General features: G+C 37.3%; 1 protein-coding gene across 2 annotated transcripts in view; it reads right to left on the reverse strand.

Annotated features, from left to right (window-relative positions):
- Nucleotides 1-10,620, reverse strand: part of LOC146003623 (uncharacterized) — a 58,362-nt gene extending 47,742 nt beyond the window's left edge. The window contains exons 1-2 of one of the 2 annotated variants that reach the window (XM_083141944.1): nt 10,530-10,620; nt 7,696-7,790 (exon numbers count right to left, since the gene is read on the reverse strand). In XM_083141944.1, coding sequence (XP_082998070.1) covers nt 7,696-7,729 — 34 coding nt within the window. In that variant the 5' untranslated portion in view covers nt 7,730-7,790; nt 10,530-10,620. Of the gene's footprint in view, nt 1-7,695; nt 7,791-10,227; nt 10,368-10,529 lie in introns of those variants that run through there. The other variant, XM_083141945.1, reaches the window with a different exon arrangement.
- Between the last annotated feature and the right edge of the window lie 10,301 nt (nt 10,621-20,921).

A 20,921-nucleotide genomic window follows, 5' to 3' on the forward strand; every position in this document is an offset into this window, starting at 1 on the left:
GGTGTGTTGGCCTCCTTTGCTTTGCCTCTACATCCTGGAAGGTGAGTGACTATGTTGTGGCATCTTGTGCGCAATGATTGAGAAGGTTCAGCCCTCTTCCACTTGGTCCCATCCTTCCCAATGAAGTAACCTCTCTCGAGTAAAGGAATGTCATCTTCTGACGTAGCATCATCACCACTTCCATCTTTATCGTGAGTGTCACTTTGTTCTGTGTCAGTGTCATGCTTTTCATTATCTCTGTTTTCTTCTTCCCTGTCAACGTCACTTCCAATATCGCTCTCGTCACTTCCTAACTCTTGGCTTTCTTCGTCTTCTGACACCACTTCGTTCAGCATACGACGAATTCGATCTATAGCTTTTGGATCATCACACCGAAATTCAAACAATGCACAGTGCAACAATGCCACGCTACAGCAACAAACTGAGCGTTGACTATTTGCGCAAACGTTAAAGGTCGCTGAGGGTCACTGTGACCCGCACACACCCTTTCCTGCCGACACCTGGACGCAAACTAAAGATCATCTGCAGGGAGGTAAAGGACAACAGAAGGTAGGAAGCTACTACAAGCACCAATCGCTTATTGCAGACCCTAACGGAATTGTAAAGAAAGAAAACTTAGGTGCGGGTCATGGTGACCCGTACGACCTCTCCCGGGTTAAAAGGTGACTATGCTACCACTGCAACATTGGGGATGCCCTCAGTGGGATATGGATTTAATAAATGTTGCAATTTTTCACTTCTACGGAGAAAAATTCATGCAGAATTCCCAGAATTCAAGGAATTCCCGGGGAGTATCCACCCTGAATATGCACGGGGAACTTTACCTTTACCTACTATACAACATAGTGTAGCTGCACACACACTTTTAAATCTGCTTGAATACAGTTTGTTCACAGTTGTGTTTTCCCATTATTTTGGGGATGTTTCAAGTTCAAATATCTCATCTGTGTACCAACCATGCCAAAATTATAAGGCTGACACATTTAATTCGCTTGACTGATTTCATCCAAATGGAATACCGTATCCATCCTCCAAAATATCTGGTTGCTATGAAACTAACGGTTTCCATGGACAAAACATTAGTGGCCCCAATTTGGATCCCAACATACATATGCACTATATTGTTAAAAAATTATGTCAAGCCATAGCTTAAGAAATGCCCTAAAATATTAAAGCATCTTTTCTTAATGCCCAAAAATGTAGTTTAGGCAGATATTCGAAAGTGGCATCAGAATTTGGAGCTACCTCAGAATATGAAAAATCAATTTTTCATCCACCATCTTGAAATGCTTTCAACAAATGCAAATGCAAAATAAAATCATTCCCTGGGTGTTTCTATTTGCAACATGAATTTCAGCTTAAGAACTCTAAAATTGCTACAGATATCGTGGTCTCAAAATTGGTGACCCTTCCGAAACCACACACTACATTACAGTTTTTTTAATTAAAAACTTCAAGCTCAAGTAATGTCCTAACATAGCTGAGACTTGGTTTTCTTAATCTAGGAATATCTAACCTCAAATATTAGCATAACTTAAAGCTCTCACAAGACATGTAAATCAGTCTGTCGTCCACCATCTTTAAACATGGTGACAAATTTTTCTCAAATACAATATGACACCAATCCTTTAAGTTATCTTGTAACTCTAAAAATTGCAACTCAAAAGGTTTACATTTATGGTAAAATGTATGTTTGTGATTTTACCACCACTCCTATCCTAAACTATGAAATGTACGTGGGTGACACTAAAAGTTTTTAGATGCGGCAACACTGATTGCAGCAATACATTGTCTCTAGGATATGTTGAAGTTAGTAGTCTGTGAAGTGTTATAATGCTGCAGAATTTATAGTTGTTAATTGTTGTGTGCCAGAAATTAGTCAATTATTGTCGTGTGAGTACAGTAAAATGGATTTAACACGGGAGCACTTCACAGCAATGATTTTTTACGATTTTCGAGCAGGTTTAACGCAGCAGCAATGTTATGAAAGGCTCCGAAATGCATTTCAGGAGGAAGCCCCATGCCGTGCGACTGTGTTTAATTGGTTTTTAGAATTTCCACGTGGACGTCAGAAACTCAGTGATGAATTACGTGATGGTCGTCCTGTGACAGCAACTTCTTAAGAAAACGTCGACAGAGTGTGTCGCATGATAGAGGAGGATAACCGGGTGACATATGCAGTTATTAGTGCAACACTGGGTATTGGTATGAGTCAGGTTCAAACGATCCTGCATGACCGCCTTGGTGTCAGGAAGCTCTGTGCCAGATGGATCCCACACCATCTTACTCAGGAGCAAAAGCAGGCACGGGTCACATGGTGCATGAAAATGCTGGACAAATTTAACCAAGGACAATCAAATGCAGTGTATGACATCGTAACAGGTGACGAAACTTGGGTGTACTGTTATGAACCCGAGAGCAAACTACAGTCAACGCAGTGGATCTTCCCGGATGAAGACCCACCAACAAAAGTCAGGAAGGGACGAAGTGTTGGCAAACAAATGGTTGCCACTTTCTTGAGTCGAACGGGCCATATTGCAACAGTGCCGCTACAGGGACGTCGGACCGTTAATGCTGAATGGTACACTACGGTTTGTTTACCGGAGATCGTACGGAAAGTTCGTGAAAAATGCCCACGAAGTCGCATTATTGTGCATCAAGACAATGCGCGCAGCCATACAGCAGTACGAACAATTGAATTCTTCAAAGCCTCCAACATCGAAGAAATGACTCATCCTCTTTACAGTCCCGACCTCGCCCCTTGTGATTTCTTCCTGTTCCCTAAAATCAAGGATACATTACGAGGTTCTTCATTTCCTACTCCCGAGGAGGCAGTCACCGCCTTCGTTCAGTGCATTCAAGAGGTGCCTGCAGATGTGTGGTCCCAGTGCTTTCACACTTGGTTTGAGCGGATGAACAAGTGTATCAACTGTCATGGAGAATACTTTGAAAAATTATAGCATTCATACTTTTGGTCTCCAGTGTTTTACTTGCGCGTCTAAAAACTTTTAGTGTGACCTATCGTAATATTAAAAGTTTTACTGCAAAATTGCAGACCGACGGATTATTTACAATGACTGAGTTTAGTTCCTTATACTCTGAAAATGCATTGTAGACAGTTTTGTGGAAAAAGAGAGCATGGTATAGAGCATGCGTGCAACATGAGGAAAATCAGTTTTTCATTCACCATCTTGAAACATATTGTTCAATTTCACTCACGTCACATTGCAGTCTGTCAAGTTTTCTAGCTAAAGATATGACTTGTCTTTCTTTGGCCATCCACCCCACCCATGCTCCTCCTAAATCGAGCATTATGTTTCGATAATTTTATTGTGAATTTACAGTGCAAGTAATGTCACAATGCTCCTGAAAGTTTTATGCACAAAACTCGAAATTGTAGTCTGTAAATAGGTTTGAAAATGTCAAAAATGGTCAAAATATGAAACTATATGTATGCATTGTATTTACTTGAGTACTCCACATCTCCTATATTTAAGATAAAAAGGTATCGTGGTAGATTATGAGAGTGTTAGACTTCTTGGGCATAGAGCTCCTAACCACAAATAACATTTATCCTACATGGGCAAGCAACCCATTAGGTTCAATCAATGCACTGAACTGGAGGGAGGGAGGGGTCACTGTCTCAGTGCAAGGCATTGGAAAGAAAACAGAACATTTGCACACATTCTAAATTTTGAGAAATGAAATGAATCATTTGAAAAGTGTTTGGTTTAATAATACCACAATTAACTTTATTCTACTTTCCCGACATTTCAATAACATGTACTCAATTCTTCTTTGTAATGTGTTATTCATGGGAAAAAAATATTGTAAGAGTTGATCATCACAGGTGAAACTATGTGGCTTGCGCATATATGGAAGTGACTGATATTTCAAAATTATAAGCTTTGTTCGTTCAATGTTTTATCTAAATATTTCAGACCTTATTTTGATCTTTGTTTCTTGGATATATGTTTGTATTATTTGTGTTAAAAGTCGATTTCTAGCATGATTTGAGAAAAATATCCTGAAAAAACCCACTGTGACTTGTAACGCATAAATTATTTTGAGTATTACAGGGAGGTTATTGCAGCATGCCACCGCAAGAGCTTCGGCCGCTTGCCGGCCCAGTCATGCAACAGGTGCCGGCAAATTGCGTAACAGAGAGCCCGTTACACAAACCGCTTGTTTTGTAATGTTTCCACTTTTCACAATTATAGTTACAATTACAACTTAAATAAGCACGTACCTTGCCGCAAGGATGCTGGAAAAGGTGTCCTCTAAAATACAAATATTTCTGGCACTTTATTTCTGCCCATATCGCTTCTGACAGCAATGACTCATCCAACATAAAGGATTCAATTTTTCATTCTTGTCTTGCCTTCGAATAAACAAAACCGTGACTCTTATTTTGCAGATAACACAAGATTAATCCTTTTGAACACTAGAGTCAGTGGCGTGCCCAAGATTTTCGAGGGGGGAGGTTACGTATACATTATTATGCAAAACGAAAGCGCAGATAAACGAATTATTTAACAGTGTCACTTAATTTTAACGTGTGAATATTTTTGAAGTAAAGTAGCGATCATACACTGTGTGCGTTTTTCTTTCTGAGAGCGCCATTTGAAATAAGCACTTTTCCCCTTTTGCTACTATGGGATAAACTGAATATAAAAGGCTATAACTGCTCAACAACTGCATCTTTTTAAGAAATTTAAATTCTAAATGTAAGAATGAACAAAAAGCAACATTTTATGTAAATTCCGACAATTGTGAGTCCAGGGGGAAACGGGGGCCAAATCCCAAAGTTCTATTTTCTTCGTAATTACGCAAAATTTCTGAACGTCGTAATTTCCATATTTTTTTTTTTTCAAAGTTGCGGCAGGAGCATTACATATCCTCATAGAGTAGTCTTTTGTTGTGCTTCCCTCAAAATTTGGTCCATCCAGTGTCTATAGAGCCGACGCTAGAAGCGAAATTCCTCAGATGTCGCAAGAGCGTCAGCGGCTTATCGGAGTAGTGGTAAGCCGCGAGAAGCCTCTCGATACTACGCGAATGCGACAGCTGTCGGCTACCAGTTGTTTAGACGTGTTCACTTCGGTTTGCGTTTATCAGTACTCGTGTTGTTTATACTGTGTTATTGAGTTGGTGTGCTAAAGTGCTAGTGCTTTATCGTGTTATTTGTTATTCATTCATTAGTTATGCCGCCAAACAAATATAGTCTTGAACAAAGAGTTTTTATGTACGATACTTACGTGAAAATGAACTCTTGCAGAAAAGTAGTCAGGCGATTCGCAAGAAAATTTCCTGGCAATCCTGTTCCGGACAGACATACTGTTTACAACCTCGTTAAAAGATTACGAGAGACAGGATCTCTTGAACCTAAGAAACGTGTTTCCAGACGACGTGTTCTTACGGAAGAAAAGCTAGACGAAATTGGTGAACGACTTGAACATACTCCAAAAAAATCCCTCCGTCGGCTTGCTCAGGAAACAGGCATTTCAAAATCCTCAGCACGAAATGCCACTAAATTACTTAGATTAAAACCCTACAAAATTACAGTGGTTCATGAATTGCAACCGCGCGATCACGCGACTAGAGTTCGATTCTGTAACTGGATGCTGGATAATATTGTTGCTGGCAGAGTAAATCCAGAATTAATCATATTTTCAGACGAAGCTTGGTTCGAATTGAATGGCCGAGTTATTTCACAAAACAATCGCTATTGGAGCGCAGAAAAACCTGACCTTGTGCATGAAGTTCCGCTCCATCCTGCAAAAATTGGTGTGTGGTGTGGTTTGAATGCGCACAGAATAATAGGGCCTATTTTTTATGAAGGTACTATCAATGGTGAAAGGTATCGAAGAGACATACTACAACCTTTTTTTGAACAATTAACGGACATTGAATGCCAGCAGTCATTTTTTCAGCAGGACTCTGCTACTGCTCACACTGCTTATGAATCACTTAATTTTATTGCCGAGATTTTTGAGGACAGAATTATCAGTACTGAGTTGTGGCCCTCTCGTAGCCCCGATCTTACTCCTTGTGATTATTATTTATGGGGAACATTAAAAAACAAAGTGTATCAGAATAACCCGCGTACAATAGAGGATTTAAAAGAAAATATAAGAAGAGAAATTGCCAGAATCACACCTGAGGAGCTTATGGATGTTCAGAGGAATTTCATACGCAGATGCCGGAAATGTATTGGTGTTGAAGGAGGTCATTTTCAACATCATTTATAACACAGAAGGTTAGTGATCATCATTATTATTAGTTTTAAATATAATTTTACACTTTCGGTTTGCTTTATGCGCCGCGATGCTGTCTTCCCTTTCTGTCAACCGAGGATAAAGTAGAGATGTCTAAGAAAGATTAGATGTCTGAAATAAGGTTGTAATTGTAACTGTAATTGTGAAAAGTGGAAACATTACAAAACAAGCGGTTTCTGTTACGGACTATCTGTTACGCAATTTGGCGGCACCTGATGCATGACAAGGCCGGTAAGCGACCGACGCTCTCGCGGTGTCTAAGAAAGATTACATGTCAAAAATAAAGTGCCAGAAATATTTGTATTTTAGAGGACACCTTTTCCAGCATCCTTACGACAAGGTACGTGCTTATTTAAGTTGTAATTGTAACTATAATTGTGAAAAGTGGAAACATTACAAAACAAGCGGTTTGTGTAACGGGCTATCTGTTACGCAATTTGCCGGCACCTGTTGCATGACTGGGCCGGCAAGCGGCCGAAGCTCTTGCGGTGGCATGCTGCAATAACCTCCCTGTATAAGCTTGGCTAAGCCTTTACTTCACAAGTTTTCTCAAAATGTTGACAATTGTAGAAACTTACAATTATTTAAAGCAATAATTTACAACATTTTCTGAAAAAAACCACAATTTTAGTGGGTTTTTGGGTGTTTTTAAAAAAAAAAAAAACCTGCATGGGGAAAACTGGGCTGGGCCCACCTGGGCCAACCCTGTCCAGGAGGGCCACAGAATTGACTTCACAAGCACAGAGATAATAAAAAAATCATCAAATTACTGGGACCGTCTCATCAAAGAAGCAATAGCCATACACAGGGAAAAAAAAAACTTCAACAGGGACACGGTACTCGACTGAGAGCACGACGTCAGAGAAATGACACCTGATTGGCCCACCACATACACCGGACTCCTCCCACACCAAATACATATAACTTCACCCTGACTTATCTCTGCATTTCTTTCCCTGAAGATGAGAGTGACGTTAGCTCTCGAAAGCTCGGAAGCCTATCCGGAAATCACCTGGCTGATTGCCCGAGAAAACCTCTTGAATATAAATGAACTGTTCATTAATTGTAATAATGCTTATATTATGATTACCTATGTAGGATACCTTTACTTCAGTCTAAGAAACAAAAATCCTAGATTTTTTTCAATCCTCTTAGAAACCCTGGCTATAGTTGTAGGGGTCACTTTCAATTTAATACTTACTAGTTGTATGTATTAAGTAAATATCCCATCAAAAGTTGTATGCCAGGGCCAGCCTGGATAGAAAACATACCAACATAGTGACCAATCTTGTAATCTCTTTCATCAATAACTTAATATTGCAAACGTTCGTATGGTGCAGCCATGCTAGAAGGAATATGAAGTGTAACAAAGATACTAATTATACTTGCATAAGTGCCCTGTATTAAAAAGAATACTTACTAGGAGAAGTAAATATCCCATCCAAAGTAGTCATGGTCGTCTTATAATGACAATTGCCTATACAACAGCCTCCTACTTAAGAATAACTTGTGTACCTTGAATGGAAGAAAAAGAAACCTCAGTTTGTCATACAACAACATATCATGGCTTTAACCTTTGAAATAAGTTTTCAGATATGCAACAAAAGTTAAAAACTTTCTCTTCATCACATACATATGTTAGTATTCTCGTTCTTTCGATTCTGTAACACACATTATACCGATAGCGTACTGGTTAATCACACATTGTGAGAGTGTTTTGTCAATTTATGCAGTGTTGCAACCTTGTTCACCAGAAAATACCTACTTTCGTGCTCGGATTTGAAATTATGCTAATACCTCATAAAACATTGACGTTAGATTCACAAACGATTGACGTTAGCCCCATAAACCATTGACGTTAGCCCCACAAACCAATGACGTTAGCCCCACAAACCATTCACTTTAGCCCCACAAACCATTTTCCGTTAGGTTAGGTTAGACAAGCATAGTTAAAAAAAAATTTAAAGATTAAAAATACTAGACACGTCATGTTATAGTGAAAACACGGCGAGTTTGAAACACTGATTACAGGGTTCACGTCATCTAACACACGGAACATTGTCCTCTCGTGCAGAAAGCAACTGGTGGCAGCAGAAACAGCATGTCTGACAGATTTTTGCAGAAAACAACATGCATTTGCATTAAAATGGATAAAAACTACATTCACGAACTTCCACAATGCTAAAGATAAAAAAGATAAAGTGTTCCCCTGTGCATAGCACCACGCCATGAAGGCGTATAGGGGGTGTGGGGGTAACGCCCCACACTTCTACAGAAAATAATTTGCATACAAGTACTTTCTCCTGTAAAAAGTAACGGAGCGATTTTACAATACTGGGAATTTCTCCATTTTCTTTGAAATTCGGCATACTCACTAATTTTGGACCCCTAATCACGAATCTGCAGTCAAAATTTGGCGCTCACACGTGGAAATAAATGAAGTTCTTATTTCTACACCCTCGATTTCCAAATTTCCCAGATTCCAGGCTCCACCCCTGGGATAATTGGCCTATAACCCCCAACTGCTAACGTGGCCCCGCCTCCGCTACGCTATGCTCCGGCTTTATCTATAGAGTCCCTGTTAAAGGCATGTTAGAAATTGGCCGGAGTTACCTTCCCCAAATGAGCCCCCAACTTTTAAATTTGAAGAAATCCGTTACATCACACAAAACACCTTCCAAATGTTAGACAATGCTACAGGAACTTATTACCGTAAGTAGTTTTGGTAAATGTCTGTTATATCGGAGACACATTTCTAACACATATTTTCAGTTTCAAATTGTTCGTACTTACCAATTCTGTATTGCGGAACCTATTTCAAGGTGCCATTATGCTTTTTACACGAAAATAACTTCGATTTTTCACATTACGAGTAATTCTTTTGGGTCCTTTCTTCCATTGCGGAACATAGAATATTTCGCGCACAGCTGAGGATCATCACGCGTCGTGCTTGTGTTTTGTCGATTTGGAGTGGGCATGCAGTGTTACAACCTTCTTAACCAAAAAATACCTACTTTCGTGTTCATTATGTCATCACAAACCATTGACGGATAGCTCCAAAAACCATTCCCGATAGCCCCAAAAACCATTGATGGATAGCCCCGAAAACCATTCACGATAGCCCCAAAAACCATTCACGTTAGCCCCACGAACCATTTCCAGCAAGGTTAGGTTAGGTTGGGTTAGGTAAGCATAGTTAAAAAATTAAAAAAAATTCTGGTAAAAAAAGGCACGTTTGGAAACACTTCTTCCTCTCGCGAGACCGCGTGACTTTCGACACTCGCGCCATCTGCAGGTTCATAATGGAAACAACGGCATAATGTTGTCGCTTCGCACAAAAGGCTACTTTATTACATCAAAAGTGCTTATTTTCTGTTGTGCAGCAATCCATAGTGACAAAATACCTCCACGAAGTTTGATAAATGCAACAGAAACTCATTTCCATAAGTAGTTTCTCCTGTAAATTTGAAGAAAAGTGTCTCCGATATAACAGACATTTACCGTAGTTTCTTCTGTAAAAATGAAAAAATCTGTCCGGGGAATATCAGATTAGTACCGAAAAAGGAAGCCAAATTATGTAAAATTGTAGTATGACCTAGCTTTTGTGCTATTTTCACCAGATCTCATGATTTGTCACTGTGTGGGGATTTCTTTCATACAATATACATAACTAGTCTCTTATAACATAGTACAAAACACTGACAATGTGTGAAATATAACAGTAAAAAGCCCTCATAATAAAAAATAATAAAAGGCTGGTGAAAATAGCTCAATACACACACTTGCAGGTGACTGGAATTGTAGAAGTGGACATCAAATAGCTGCATTCTAGGGCGGGAGGATACACTATAAAATATTTCGTATAACTTTCGTTTTACTAGTTGTTTAAAGATAGAGTACTTGAGGCTCATTTATGGGGAGTTTGCGTTAACCACATTGATTCCAAAGTTACCTTTCACTTTCGATTGAAAATTCTGACTTTCTCCAGAATTCGGGAAGGTCTGTAGCCCCACCTCTTATAACACTGCATACATCTTGTGATTCACAGACAAGGTAAACTTAAATTTACCTCGTCTGAGGTTGAATTCTGAATGGAAGAATAAATATCTCTAGTACATTTTAACGAGAACTGCAGTCGTCATGGAAGTTTCTGTTACTTCTATCTCCCCTATCATTTAAACATCGTCCTATTGAATATGCTAGTAACAAATATTCAGTACTTGGGATATAGCAGAATTTTTTTAAAAAACTTACAAGAATCTCGTTTTTGAATATTTACGAATTTTCATAATTTCGCCCAAAACTCCGTGCACATTATAAACAAAATTCAAATAAGTTCTCCCTGCAATCGGATTATCTAATTACGTCACATATTAGCACTTACTGTTTGCTGATTGCAATGTAAAGTGAAAAGGTTTATTTTCTATTATAATTTTCTACATCATCTATATTGAGGGAAAAAGATGTGTTAATATGTTTTTGTTAAAAAAAATTGATCTGCGTCGTGTAGAAAAAATATATATGGTGCTAACATGTGTAAAAATCAGACAGTTTCGCCACAAACAAGAGGGTCAACCAAAGACATATCAACAGCTAGACAACTACACGGCGCTACTGCCTGAATATATAAATGTGAAGTCACATCATATCATCAATCATCACCAGTGATGTATAGCTGAGGTCCTGAACGTAGTAGCAGTTCGGCATCTTTGACACAACCCCAGAGGAAGCTGACCGGAACCGTATCTGGTTTCGAGCCACCACCTGTTTTTCTGTAAAGCGATGTTGTCACTTTTGCCTGCAGTGGTTAGACATCCATTCATTCACTGCCAGGTTATGCTCCCAAGGTCTTTATATTGTATAAATAAGTAGCACAATACGATAACACACCCTAGCAAAGATAACGCAACCGCAACTTCGCGTTCAAAAATCTCTAAAGGAACTGAATTAGCAACATTAGGTATAACTTTAAGGAAAAATCATAAAAATGCCAGGCTGTTGTAATTGTTACAAAGCAAAGCTGGAAATAGAAAAACTGCAACGTGAACTATCAACAAGAAATGAGATCATCAAAATTCTCGAAGCAGACAAGTTAGAACTGTTAAACCGGAAAGGAGAGGAGAAGATGGAACATGGTACAGTGGGATCCATGAGTATTACCGTGCAAATTGTCCATCACCATGTTCGTGCATTTTATTTGACCCAATAAGAACTTCAAGAATGAAAATGAAACTCAAGACAAACTGTTGACAACTTCTGCACCGGCATACATAAAAATGTATCGCTTAAAGGCACTTAGGATGTAAGAGAAAAATAAATGAAAATAGTCATGGACAATTTGCACAGTAATACTCATGGATCCCACTGTACATGGTCAGATGTGGTCAAACGAAACATAAACAAGAAGTCCGCGATAAACTTGTCCAACAACAACTAAGCAGCCAATTACAGTGTATCAAATACAGTTATGCATCCAAACCCGTTTGAAGTGCTAAACAATGCAGAAGTTAGCTCCATAACAACTGCATCGGCTCACATATCAAGTGCAAATGCTTTCCCATTGAAACACATCGGCAAAATGAGAAATCGACACAAAACAAGTAAACGTCCTGAAACCAATAAATACGACCAAAAAACTCTAGTCAATAAAAGTTACGAAGGTAATGTCTTAATGGACATTTCCACTTTGACATGAAAAACGTTTTAAATCCATTCATTTTACAGATAATGACACAAACATGAGATGTGCAAAATATCTCGGCGATATTTGTTTCGGTTCTCGAGAAACACGCCTTCAAACACCGCTGAAATTCACCTCCTACGTCACGGATTTGAAAACGTCCTCTCCACAGACAGGAGGTCCTCTGACGTCATCACTTAGAAATGCGTGCAGGCGGGGCTTCTGCTCGTCCCGTCAACTTAGCATGAGCCGCGGAAGCGACAGAAAATTCACTTGTTACTGTGTAAAACAAGTATCTTACAACTTCCAGTGCAAAAATCTGTGATCCATTTCTTGGAGATGAATTATGCCCTAGCAGTATAATAGTATTTACTATAATTCAGCCACTGGTTTTCCCATTAGGGTGACAAAGCAAATTTTGTAACAGTCAATGGCTGAACACGTGAACAGCCTTGTTCATTGCGAATACATGGGTTAGTTCTGACTGGCAAGAACTTAATGTTATCGGAATGCCTTTTCTGGAATTACAGTTATTTTCTTCACAAATTTTAAGATAATACTTTTAAAACATACTGGTTTACACGCCAATTTCTGCAATATAAGAGGTGATACGGTATAAAAAGGTACGGTGAGTTTTTAAATTTCCTGCAGTAAATGGCAGTTTTCTTCAGTTAATATATATATTTCAAATTTTTGTATTTAGCCTACTTTTACGTCGCTTTTCCGTTCACTTTGTTTAACCGCAACGATGAAAAAGCATAGTTAATTTATTATGTATCATCTCTAACATCACATTTCTTCCCATTTTTGGCTAATCGCTACAATGAAGATGAATAACTACAAGCAGTATTCGAAGTCGGGGTGCAGGAGTACACCCCCCCCACACACACACTACCACCAACTGCACAATCTAAGTATCACCCAACCTGCCATGATAAGAGACGAACTTTTTCTTCTGTCCCATCTCATTTCGAAAACATTCACTTGTCCCATCTCCTTTTATGAGACGAGACGGAACATGCCTCGTCTCGTGAGCAACACTAACATTAACAATAGAAGCATCCCCCTAGCTGTCCCCAAAGTCTCGAGCAAACATCCTCCCATGTAACAATTTCCAGTTCAATGAAATGTCACTCACAAGGAAACAGTCATGCCCTGGTCGAGAGTCAAACCTGGAACATGAGACTTCCTCAGATAAATCATGAATTTTGTGTATAATAATTACAACGCCAGTTCATTCCTGGTAATTCTGAATCTGCAGTTTGGTTTGCATATATAAGCAGGATAATATTTAGTTTTCGAGGGCTGTACCGTCGAGACGAGGAGTCAAAAAAAAAAAATCAAAAAAAAATATTAAGAAAGGTTTTTTTTGTATTTATAATGATAAGCCTTTGCATACGTTGTTAATTCTATATTTTTCTAGACTTGAGACGAGAACGAGAATTACCCTCCCAAACAGAGACGGATGTTTATAAATTGAGACGAGACTGTCAATGAGACATTTACAAATAAACACGAGACAGACATTTACAACTCTCAACGAGAACGAGACCAAGGCTGCCATGTCTCGTCTCGATAGGATCCTTACGCCGAAAGTACCCTGTGTAAGATGTAACGAGCTCCAAAAATGAAAGCACCACGCAACGTGAAAGCAACCACGACAGGGAAACAATGAAGTATGTTATGTAAATGAGACTTCGTAACCTTTCAGAAACATGATTCTGACTTCGTGTGCTGTAAGGGTAGTGGTGAAGTTGTGAACCAACCAATTAATGCGTTCGGGGTAACGAGATGAGGCGGCTTTTTTCGCAGTACAAAATTAAAATTAATTATATCGTACCATTTCAGTATGGGATGTTGTTATACACATGGGCGTATATATAGTTCACGGGGAGGAGGGATGGATCAACTTTTGGTATGATTAGGGTTGCTTTATTTCGTAAGTGAAAATCCAGGACACTGCTAGCCGGAAGCTTGTTGGGTAGCATGGGGGGAGGGGTTGTTGGACCCGGCAAAGTTGTGTGTTTGTAGTCACGAAGTATTGATACTTTTCTGTTCATCTTGTGTCACTACGTTTTTAAGAACCAAATTTCTTTAATATGATTCGAGGGGGAAAAAATAACTGATTTTACAGTCTCAATGCAGTTTCTTATCGCAGAAATTCCGAAACTATCAGGAAATTGCAGATATTGGTCTGCAGTCCCATCTGGTGTGTGGAATTACGAAATTTCCTTCCCATCTGTATCCCGTCCTATACGTCTCTAATTTAAGAGAATGAAATAAGTCCGAAGGAATTTTTTTATGAACAAGCGGATAGAACAAGAAAACTGGTAATTTTAGTGAACCAAAAAAGAGGGGGGGTTGGACCCGTTGAATCCCCCTTAAATACGCCCATGGTTATACACATTATTTCCTTGTAATAATTATACATAAACTAAGTATAGATATGTACTGTGCAACTAATGTAATCTTCTCAGTATATTTTCTCTTATCTGCACAAAAATATTTGATCATAATTTGCGCAACAGAAATGGAACACAAACTGAAATTGCTTTATGGAAAAGAAAGTTAAATAAGCTTTATAAATAAAGTGAAGAATGTGAAAATTCCTATTTTGCACTACATAGGTTACGGTAAATATCGATAAATATACGTTTGAAAAATATTTTTGAGTGTCTGGTCAGCAACCAATTTTATAAGCAATATTTTTCGCATGGCCTGAGAACACACACGCAGCTGAACCCTTTCATTTATCTTGCACGTGAGTAGCACGGATATTTCATAGAAGAATGATCATTACAAAGCATAGCTTTCCTTTCTCCTATCGCTCCTTCTTCCATTATTTAAATCGGTACAGATTTGTAAAACTGCTGCACGTGTTCGCTCACCGTGGGCTACCCATCCGGAACTGGACGCTCGAAGCAGACGACAAACGAGCTCTCCCTAAGGAGTGACGTAGTAACATGGCGGCGGCGTGTTTTCAGCGCAACGCTAACCTCGCAACTTTGGAAGTCTCGTTTCTGCCTTAAACTGGACGCAGAGAAACGGGAGAACTTGCAGGGGTCATTTTTCCAGGGTGTAGTTTTTAAAATTGTTGTAAAAAAAATTGAGTGGAAATGTCCATTCTGGGTGATAGCCATAGTCGTGGTATTGCTTCTAAGTTGGGCGAGAAGTGTAGTGAATACAATGTATCTGGATTTACTAAACCTGGCGCCCCATTGACAGAAGTTGTTAAATCATTACCTGACATGTGCAAGGACTATGGAAAAAACGACCATGTGATCATAATGGGCGGTTCCAATGATATATCAAGAAATGAAGGAAAATTGGTAATCTCAGTAATTAAAAACTGCCTTGAAACAACAAAACATACCAACGTCGTCATTACTGCCATTCCTCACAGATACGACCTAATACCAACTTCCTGTGTAAATTTAGAAATTAACAGTGTGAACTCTAAAATCTACAAAGTGTGTAAATCCTCTCCCACAGCAAAAATGCTAAGCGTTAGTGAAATTGGAAGAGATGGCCACACAAACCATGGCCAACATCTGAACGGAAAAGGGAAAACACTTCTGTGTGATAATCTCTATGCACTATTTACTAATACACAACCCTCGCAGAAATCAGTGTACCCTCTTAAGGAAAAAACAGAAAGTGAAGTGTGTGAAGTGCAGTGTGATACTAACCTCGTAACTCCAAACAAAAATGATGATACGGTAAAAGGTGAAGAAAAAATTAGTGTCAGTGTAGGCAATGTAACCACAATAAAAGGAAATGGTGAAAATGAAGAAACAATTGAAAACAATAAAGGTACCCTTCGAAAATCTACGAGGGAGAAAAAAGTACCAATAACACATGATAATACTTTTTTATGGGTAAAGTAACTGGAACACTGGATGGTATGGTAAGCTCTAAAAAGTCAGAAACCTTGAACATATTTCATCAAAATGTTCAAGGCTTAAATATGGATAAGAAAATGATGTTAGAAATCCACCTATCAAATTTCTCAGAAAAAAATAGATGCAATATGCCTCACAGAACATTGGCTAAAGCAAGAACAACTCAAATATATAAATATCCCATGTTATAATCTCATATGTAGTTATGCTAGGCCAACCATAAGTAGGGGAGGGTCATGTATATACGTAAAGAATGACATAGAGGCAAATGAGTGCACAAAATTTTTGCATCTAAATTTAGAAAAACATTTCGAAGCATGCGTAATGGAATTAGCAAAACATAAACTGGTTATTGTATGTATATACAGAACCCCAGACAGCGACTTAAAAATATTCATAAAACACCTGGATATCATCTTAAATTACTACCAACAGAGTAACAAACTTGTAGCCGTTATTGGCGATCTAAATATAGACTTTCTAAAAGGAAATCTAAACAATAATTTAAACACACTCCTTAACATGTATAATTTAGAACACATGGTCAAGCAACCCACAAGAATCACCAAATACACAGAAAGTGCACTTGACCAAATACTCATAAACCAACACCTATGTAACTGTGAGACATCTGTATTTGACACAGGTTTCTCTGACCATCAAGCTCAAATGTTTTCTTTATCACCAACCACAGTGACTAATCCAAAACACAGTACCAAAAATGAAACACAAGTTGTAAGCAGAAGGTCATTCAGCAAACAAAATATTAATTATTTTCATTATTTATTAAGCAAAGAAACGTGGAGTGATATTCGTGAGTCCAATGATACAGATGAAGCATATAAGTAGTAGAGGTCTGCGCCAAGGACAGTTTTCTTCGTGGGTGGTCCTTTATTTGCACGTACTTAGAACTAATTTGCACGGGTGTTAATTAATTTGCACGTAATTAAGAACTAATTCGCATGTACTTAGAATTCATTTGCAGGTACTTAGAATACTTTACATTTATGTATTTGCATGTTTATAACTTTTTATGAATATATATTTATTTATTTTATGAAAAATATGTATATAGAAGGTAATTAGAGGTACTAAACGCTATGCATATGGTTTTATATTCATTACTGCAAAGTATGTAATGTATAAAATGTTAATATTAATGTTTATAATATTGAAAATAAGTTTTCTATGGTTTATGAACCGCTATGAACGGTGGTAATGGGTGTAGGTACAGGTCCAATTACGATTTAGGACGGTCCCGGTACTCGAACCCGCGATATGTAATATTATTAATTAGTACTATGTAATAATGTATGTTATTATGGTATGAAACACGATGGTTTCACACGCTAGACAGAATACTGTCTCCGAATTTCGACTCCGCGCAGGTAGAGGAGAAAGGAATTTTGGGGAGTGTGCGTTCAAGGTCAAATGACGTCAGAACGTCAGAACAAAGGAAGAATCTGATTGACCAATCAGAGAACGCGTCGGTAGGTTTTCAGAACCGGTTTTTTCAAGGTTAACCAGTACGCAAGAACAGGGGAAAGCTATGCAATACTGTAGGGCAGGGGAGGGATTCAACCAGACAACAAAGAATGTCTGAGAATGCGCAGCAAGGGTCAAATCTCTGAAGCTATGCGTCGCTTGTAGAACCGGTTTCCGCCGCCAATTAATATTCCGCTCAGGTTTGCCTCCAAGGCACAGGACGCTTTAGCGCAGGTTTTTTTTATCTGTACTATGAAGAAGAGAGAGCTATTAGGGATGGGGCCTACAGTTTTCACCATTTGCTTTTATCACGGGGTAACGAACCTAGGACCCTTTGATTAGGTAGTAAATGTATGTTACTGTGTGCTATTTAACTTAATTTTGAGTTTATTTTTTACCAAACTTTGACTTTATGTCAAACATTTTCACAGCTTATCCTTATTTTTACAAAAATAACACTATTTGTACTATTCAAGCAACATTTTTTATTAAATTTTGGACTCACAAAGACATTTTTTTCTACGTTTAACTTATTATTTTACAACTTTATATTAATTTTTTACCAAAATAACACTATTTGTACTAATCAGGCAACATTTTTTATTAAATTTTGGACTCACAAAGACATTTTTTCAACTTTTAACTTATTATTTTACAACTTTATGTTAATTTTTACCAAAATAACACTATTTGTACTATTCAGGCAACATGTTTTATTAAATTTTGTATTTACAAAGAGATTTTTACAACTTTTTAACTTATTATTTTACAACTTTATATTAATTTTTTACCAAAATAACACTATTTGTACTAATCAGGCAACATTTTTTATTAAATTTTGGACTCACAAAGATATTTTTACAACTTTTTAACTTATTATTTTACAATTTTATATTAATTTTTTACCTAAATAACACTATTTGTACTAATCAGGAAACATTTTTTATTAAATTTTGGACTCACAAAGATATTTTTACAACTTTTTTAATTTATTATTTACAAGTTTATGCCTATTTTTTACTCAAATAATACAATTCTATCTGTTCAGGAAAGACTTTTAGTTACATTTTCGACACACAAAGTGTGTGATCTCAACTTCTATCTGTTTATTTCACAAGTTTAGGCTTATTATTACCAAAATAATACAATTCAATCTGTTCAGGAAAGACTTTTAGTTGCTTTTTCGACACACAAAGTGTGTCATCTCAACTTCTATCTGTTTATCTCACAAGTTTAGGCTTATTATTACCAAAATAATGCAATTCATTCTGTTCAGGAAAGACTTTTAGTTACATTTTCGACACACAAAGTGTGTGTTCTCAACTTCTATCTGTTTATTTCACAAGTTTAGGCTTATTATTACCAAAATAATACAATTCATTCTGTTCAGGAAAGACTTTTAGTTACATTTTCGACACACAAAGTGTGTCATCTCAATTTCTTTCTGTTTATTTCACAAGTTTAGCCTAATATTTACTCAAATAACACGATTTGAACGTGTTTTTTTTATTACATTTTGGACACATCCACACACACACACACACACACACACACACACACACACACATCCACACACACACAGAAAGAGAGAGAGAGAGAGAGAGAGAGAGAGAGAGATTTTTTCCAACTTTACAGGATTATTCTCTAGTTTACTCAAATAACACAATTTAGATGTGGTTTGAATTAAATTTTGTACACATGAAGTGTGTTTTGTCAAGTTTTACCCTTTTATTTTACAAGTTTAGGCTTATTTTACCAAAGTAAGACCTCTTAGTCTATTCAAGAAAGAGTTTTCAATTATATTTTGGATGCAAAAGTATGTTTTGTCAAGTTTTACCCTTTTATTTTACAAGTTTAGGCTTATTTTACCAAAGTAAGACCTCTTAGTCTATTCAAGAAAGAGTTTTCAATTATATTTTGGATGCAAAAGTATGTTTTGGCAAGTTCTACCCTTTTATTTTACAAGTTTAGGCTTATTATTACTCAAATAACAACGAAAGTTTGTTTATTTTAGAGTTTGCTGAGTATTTTGTTACTTTTATACTAGGTAAAGTTTTCTAAATATATCAGGTAGGGCTCCATCCATATACTTTTGTTTTTGCTGTTTGGAGATGATGCGATCAGCATCACTCTCCATCTGCTTTTTATTTTATGTACCCAATATTATTTTGAGGCTTAGTGAATTCTAGAGCCTATTTATGCAGGAGAGAGGGCTTGAAATTTTTGATCTCAGATAACCCACAACTATTTGTCAGAGTATTTTAAAGGATATTTTATATTTATTATGTGCCACTAGAATATCAAAGCTTGCTTAATTTTTATGTCTGTAACGCTGTTATTGTCTTTATAGCTAAGGCTTACTGGATAAAGTACACGAAATGTTTATCATTTCGACTATTTACCTTTATACGAGGCCAAATTTTTAGTGTAACGAAAATTATTGTGTGTCTATAAAGAGTGAAATGCCTTTACCGAAGGGTCCACAACTGGACGCTTACCAACATTGTTTCTTTTTTTTAAATATAACCATTTATCAATATATTGACAATTCACAGGACAAGACGAAGTTCACAGACGACTGACTATATGAACCATAGGTCGACTTGCTAAACTTTTTTCTATGCTAGAAGAATAATTTAGCCTTATAGCCTTTTTCAAAGTATTTTTGAAGTATTTCTGGTTTTTTGGGTGCATCAACACTTGGGTTATTTCCATTTGGTTTATTATACGAGGCTACAATCACTATCTGAACACTGAAATCCTCTGATTGAAACTAAAAGCTTAGGCTGTAACTAGGGACTTAGTATGTATAGCGACAATTTATAGGACAACATGAACCTTACAAAGGATTATAGGTGACGTAGGACCACACGCCAGAGCTTTGTTAATCTGCAAGAAGCACTTACAGCTAATATTACGAGGAAATGAGCTTGATTTTTACTGTTTCACGAGAATGCTATCTTTTATACACCCAATATTTGCTTTTTCAAGTAACTACTTGTACCAGAAGCACTTACAGGCCAACTCTAACTAGACTTCGACTTATTCTATATCAGGTGCTAAATTTATAAAGAACTATGATTGTGTATATTTCTGAGGAAATACGCAAAAGCAGATTACCCGATTAAAGTATCTGAAAAACAGATTTTTCTATGCAACTATATTTTCATTGATTGGATTATTTAACAGATCAAACAGGAAGACTGCAAAATTTATTAAATGTAGTTCTATAGTATAGGTGGTTTCAGAGATATAAAAAGAACAAATATAAGATTTTGCTGTTTTTGCTTCTGAGGCTAATCGCGACGCTAAGGGTAAATGGCGAGGAAATGTAACGGAGGAGAAACAGTCCCAAAAGTTATGGGCTGCATGTAAGTTAATACCACAGAGATATTACAGTAGGTGTAGGTTCTACCACCAGAATATTTTTATCATAATAATACTGGTTATGCTGTACTGTTAGCTAAAGATGCTGATATTTGAGAAACTTAAAAGCTTATTTGCAAAATTTTAAGATAAATAATAATCTGTTAGGCTGTAAACATATTTTATATCCATTCTGCAAAAGATCCGATGACA

Source organism: Lepisma saccharinum, chromosome 20 (genome assembly GCF_977018435.1).
Source record: "Lepisma saccharinum chromosome 20, izLepSacc3.1, whole genome shotgun sequence".
Lineage (NCBI taxonomy): Eukaryota > Metazoa > Arthropoda > Insecta > Zygentoma > Lepismatidae > Lepisma > Lepisma saccharinum.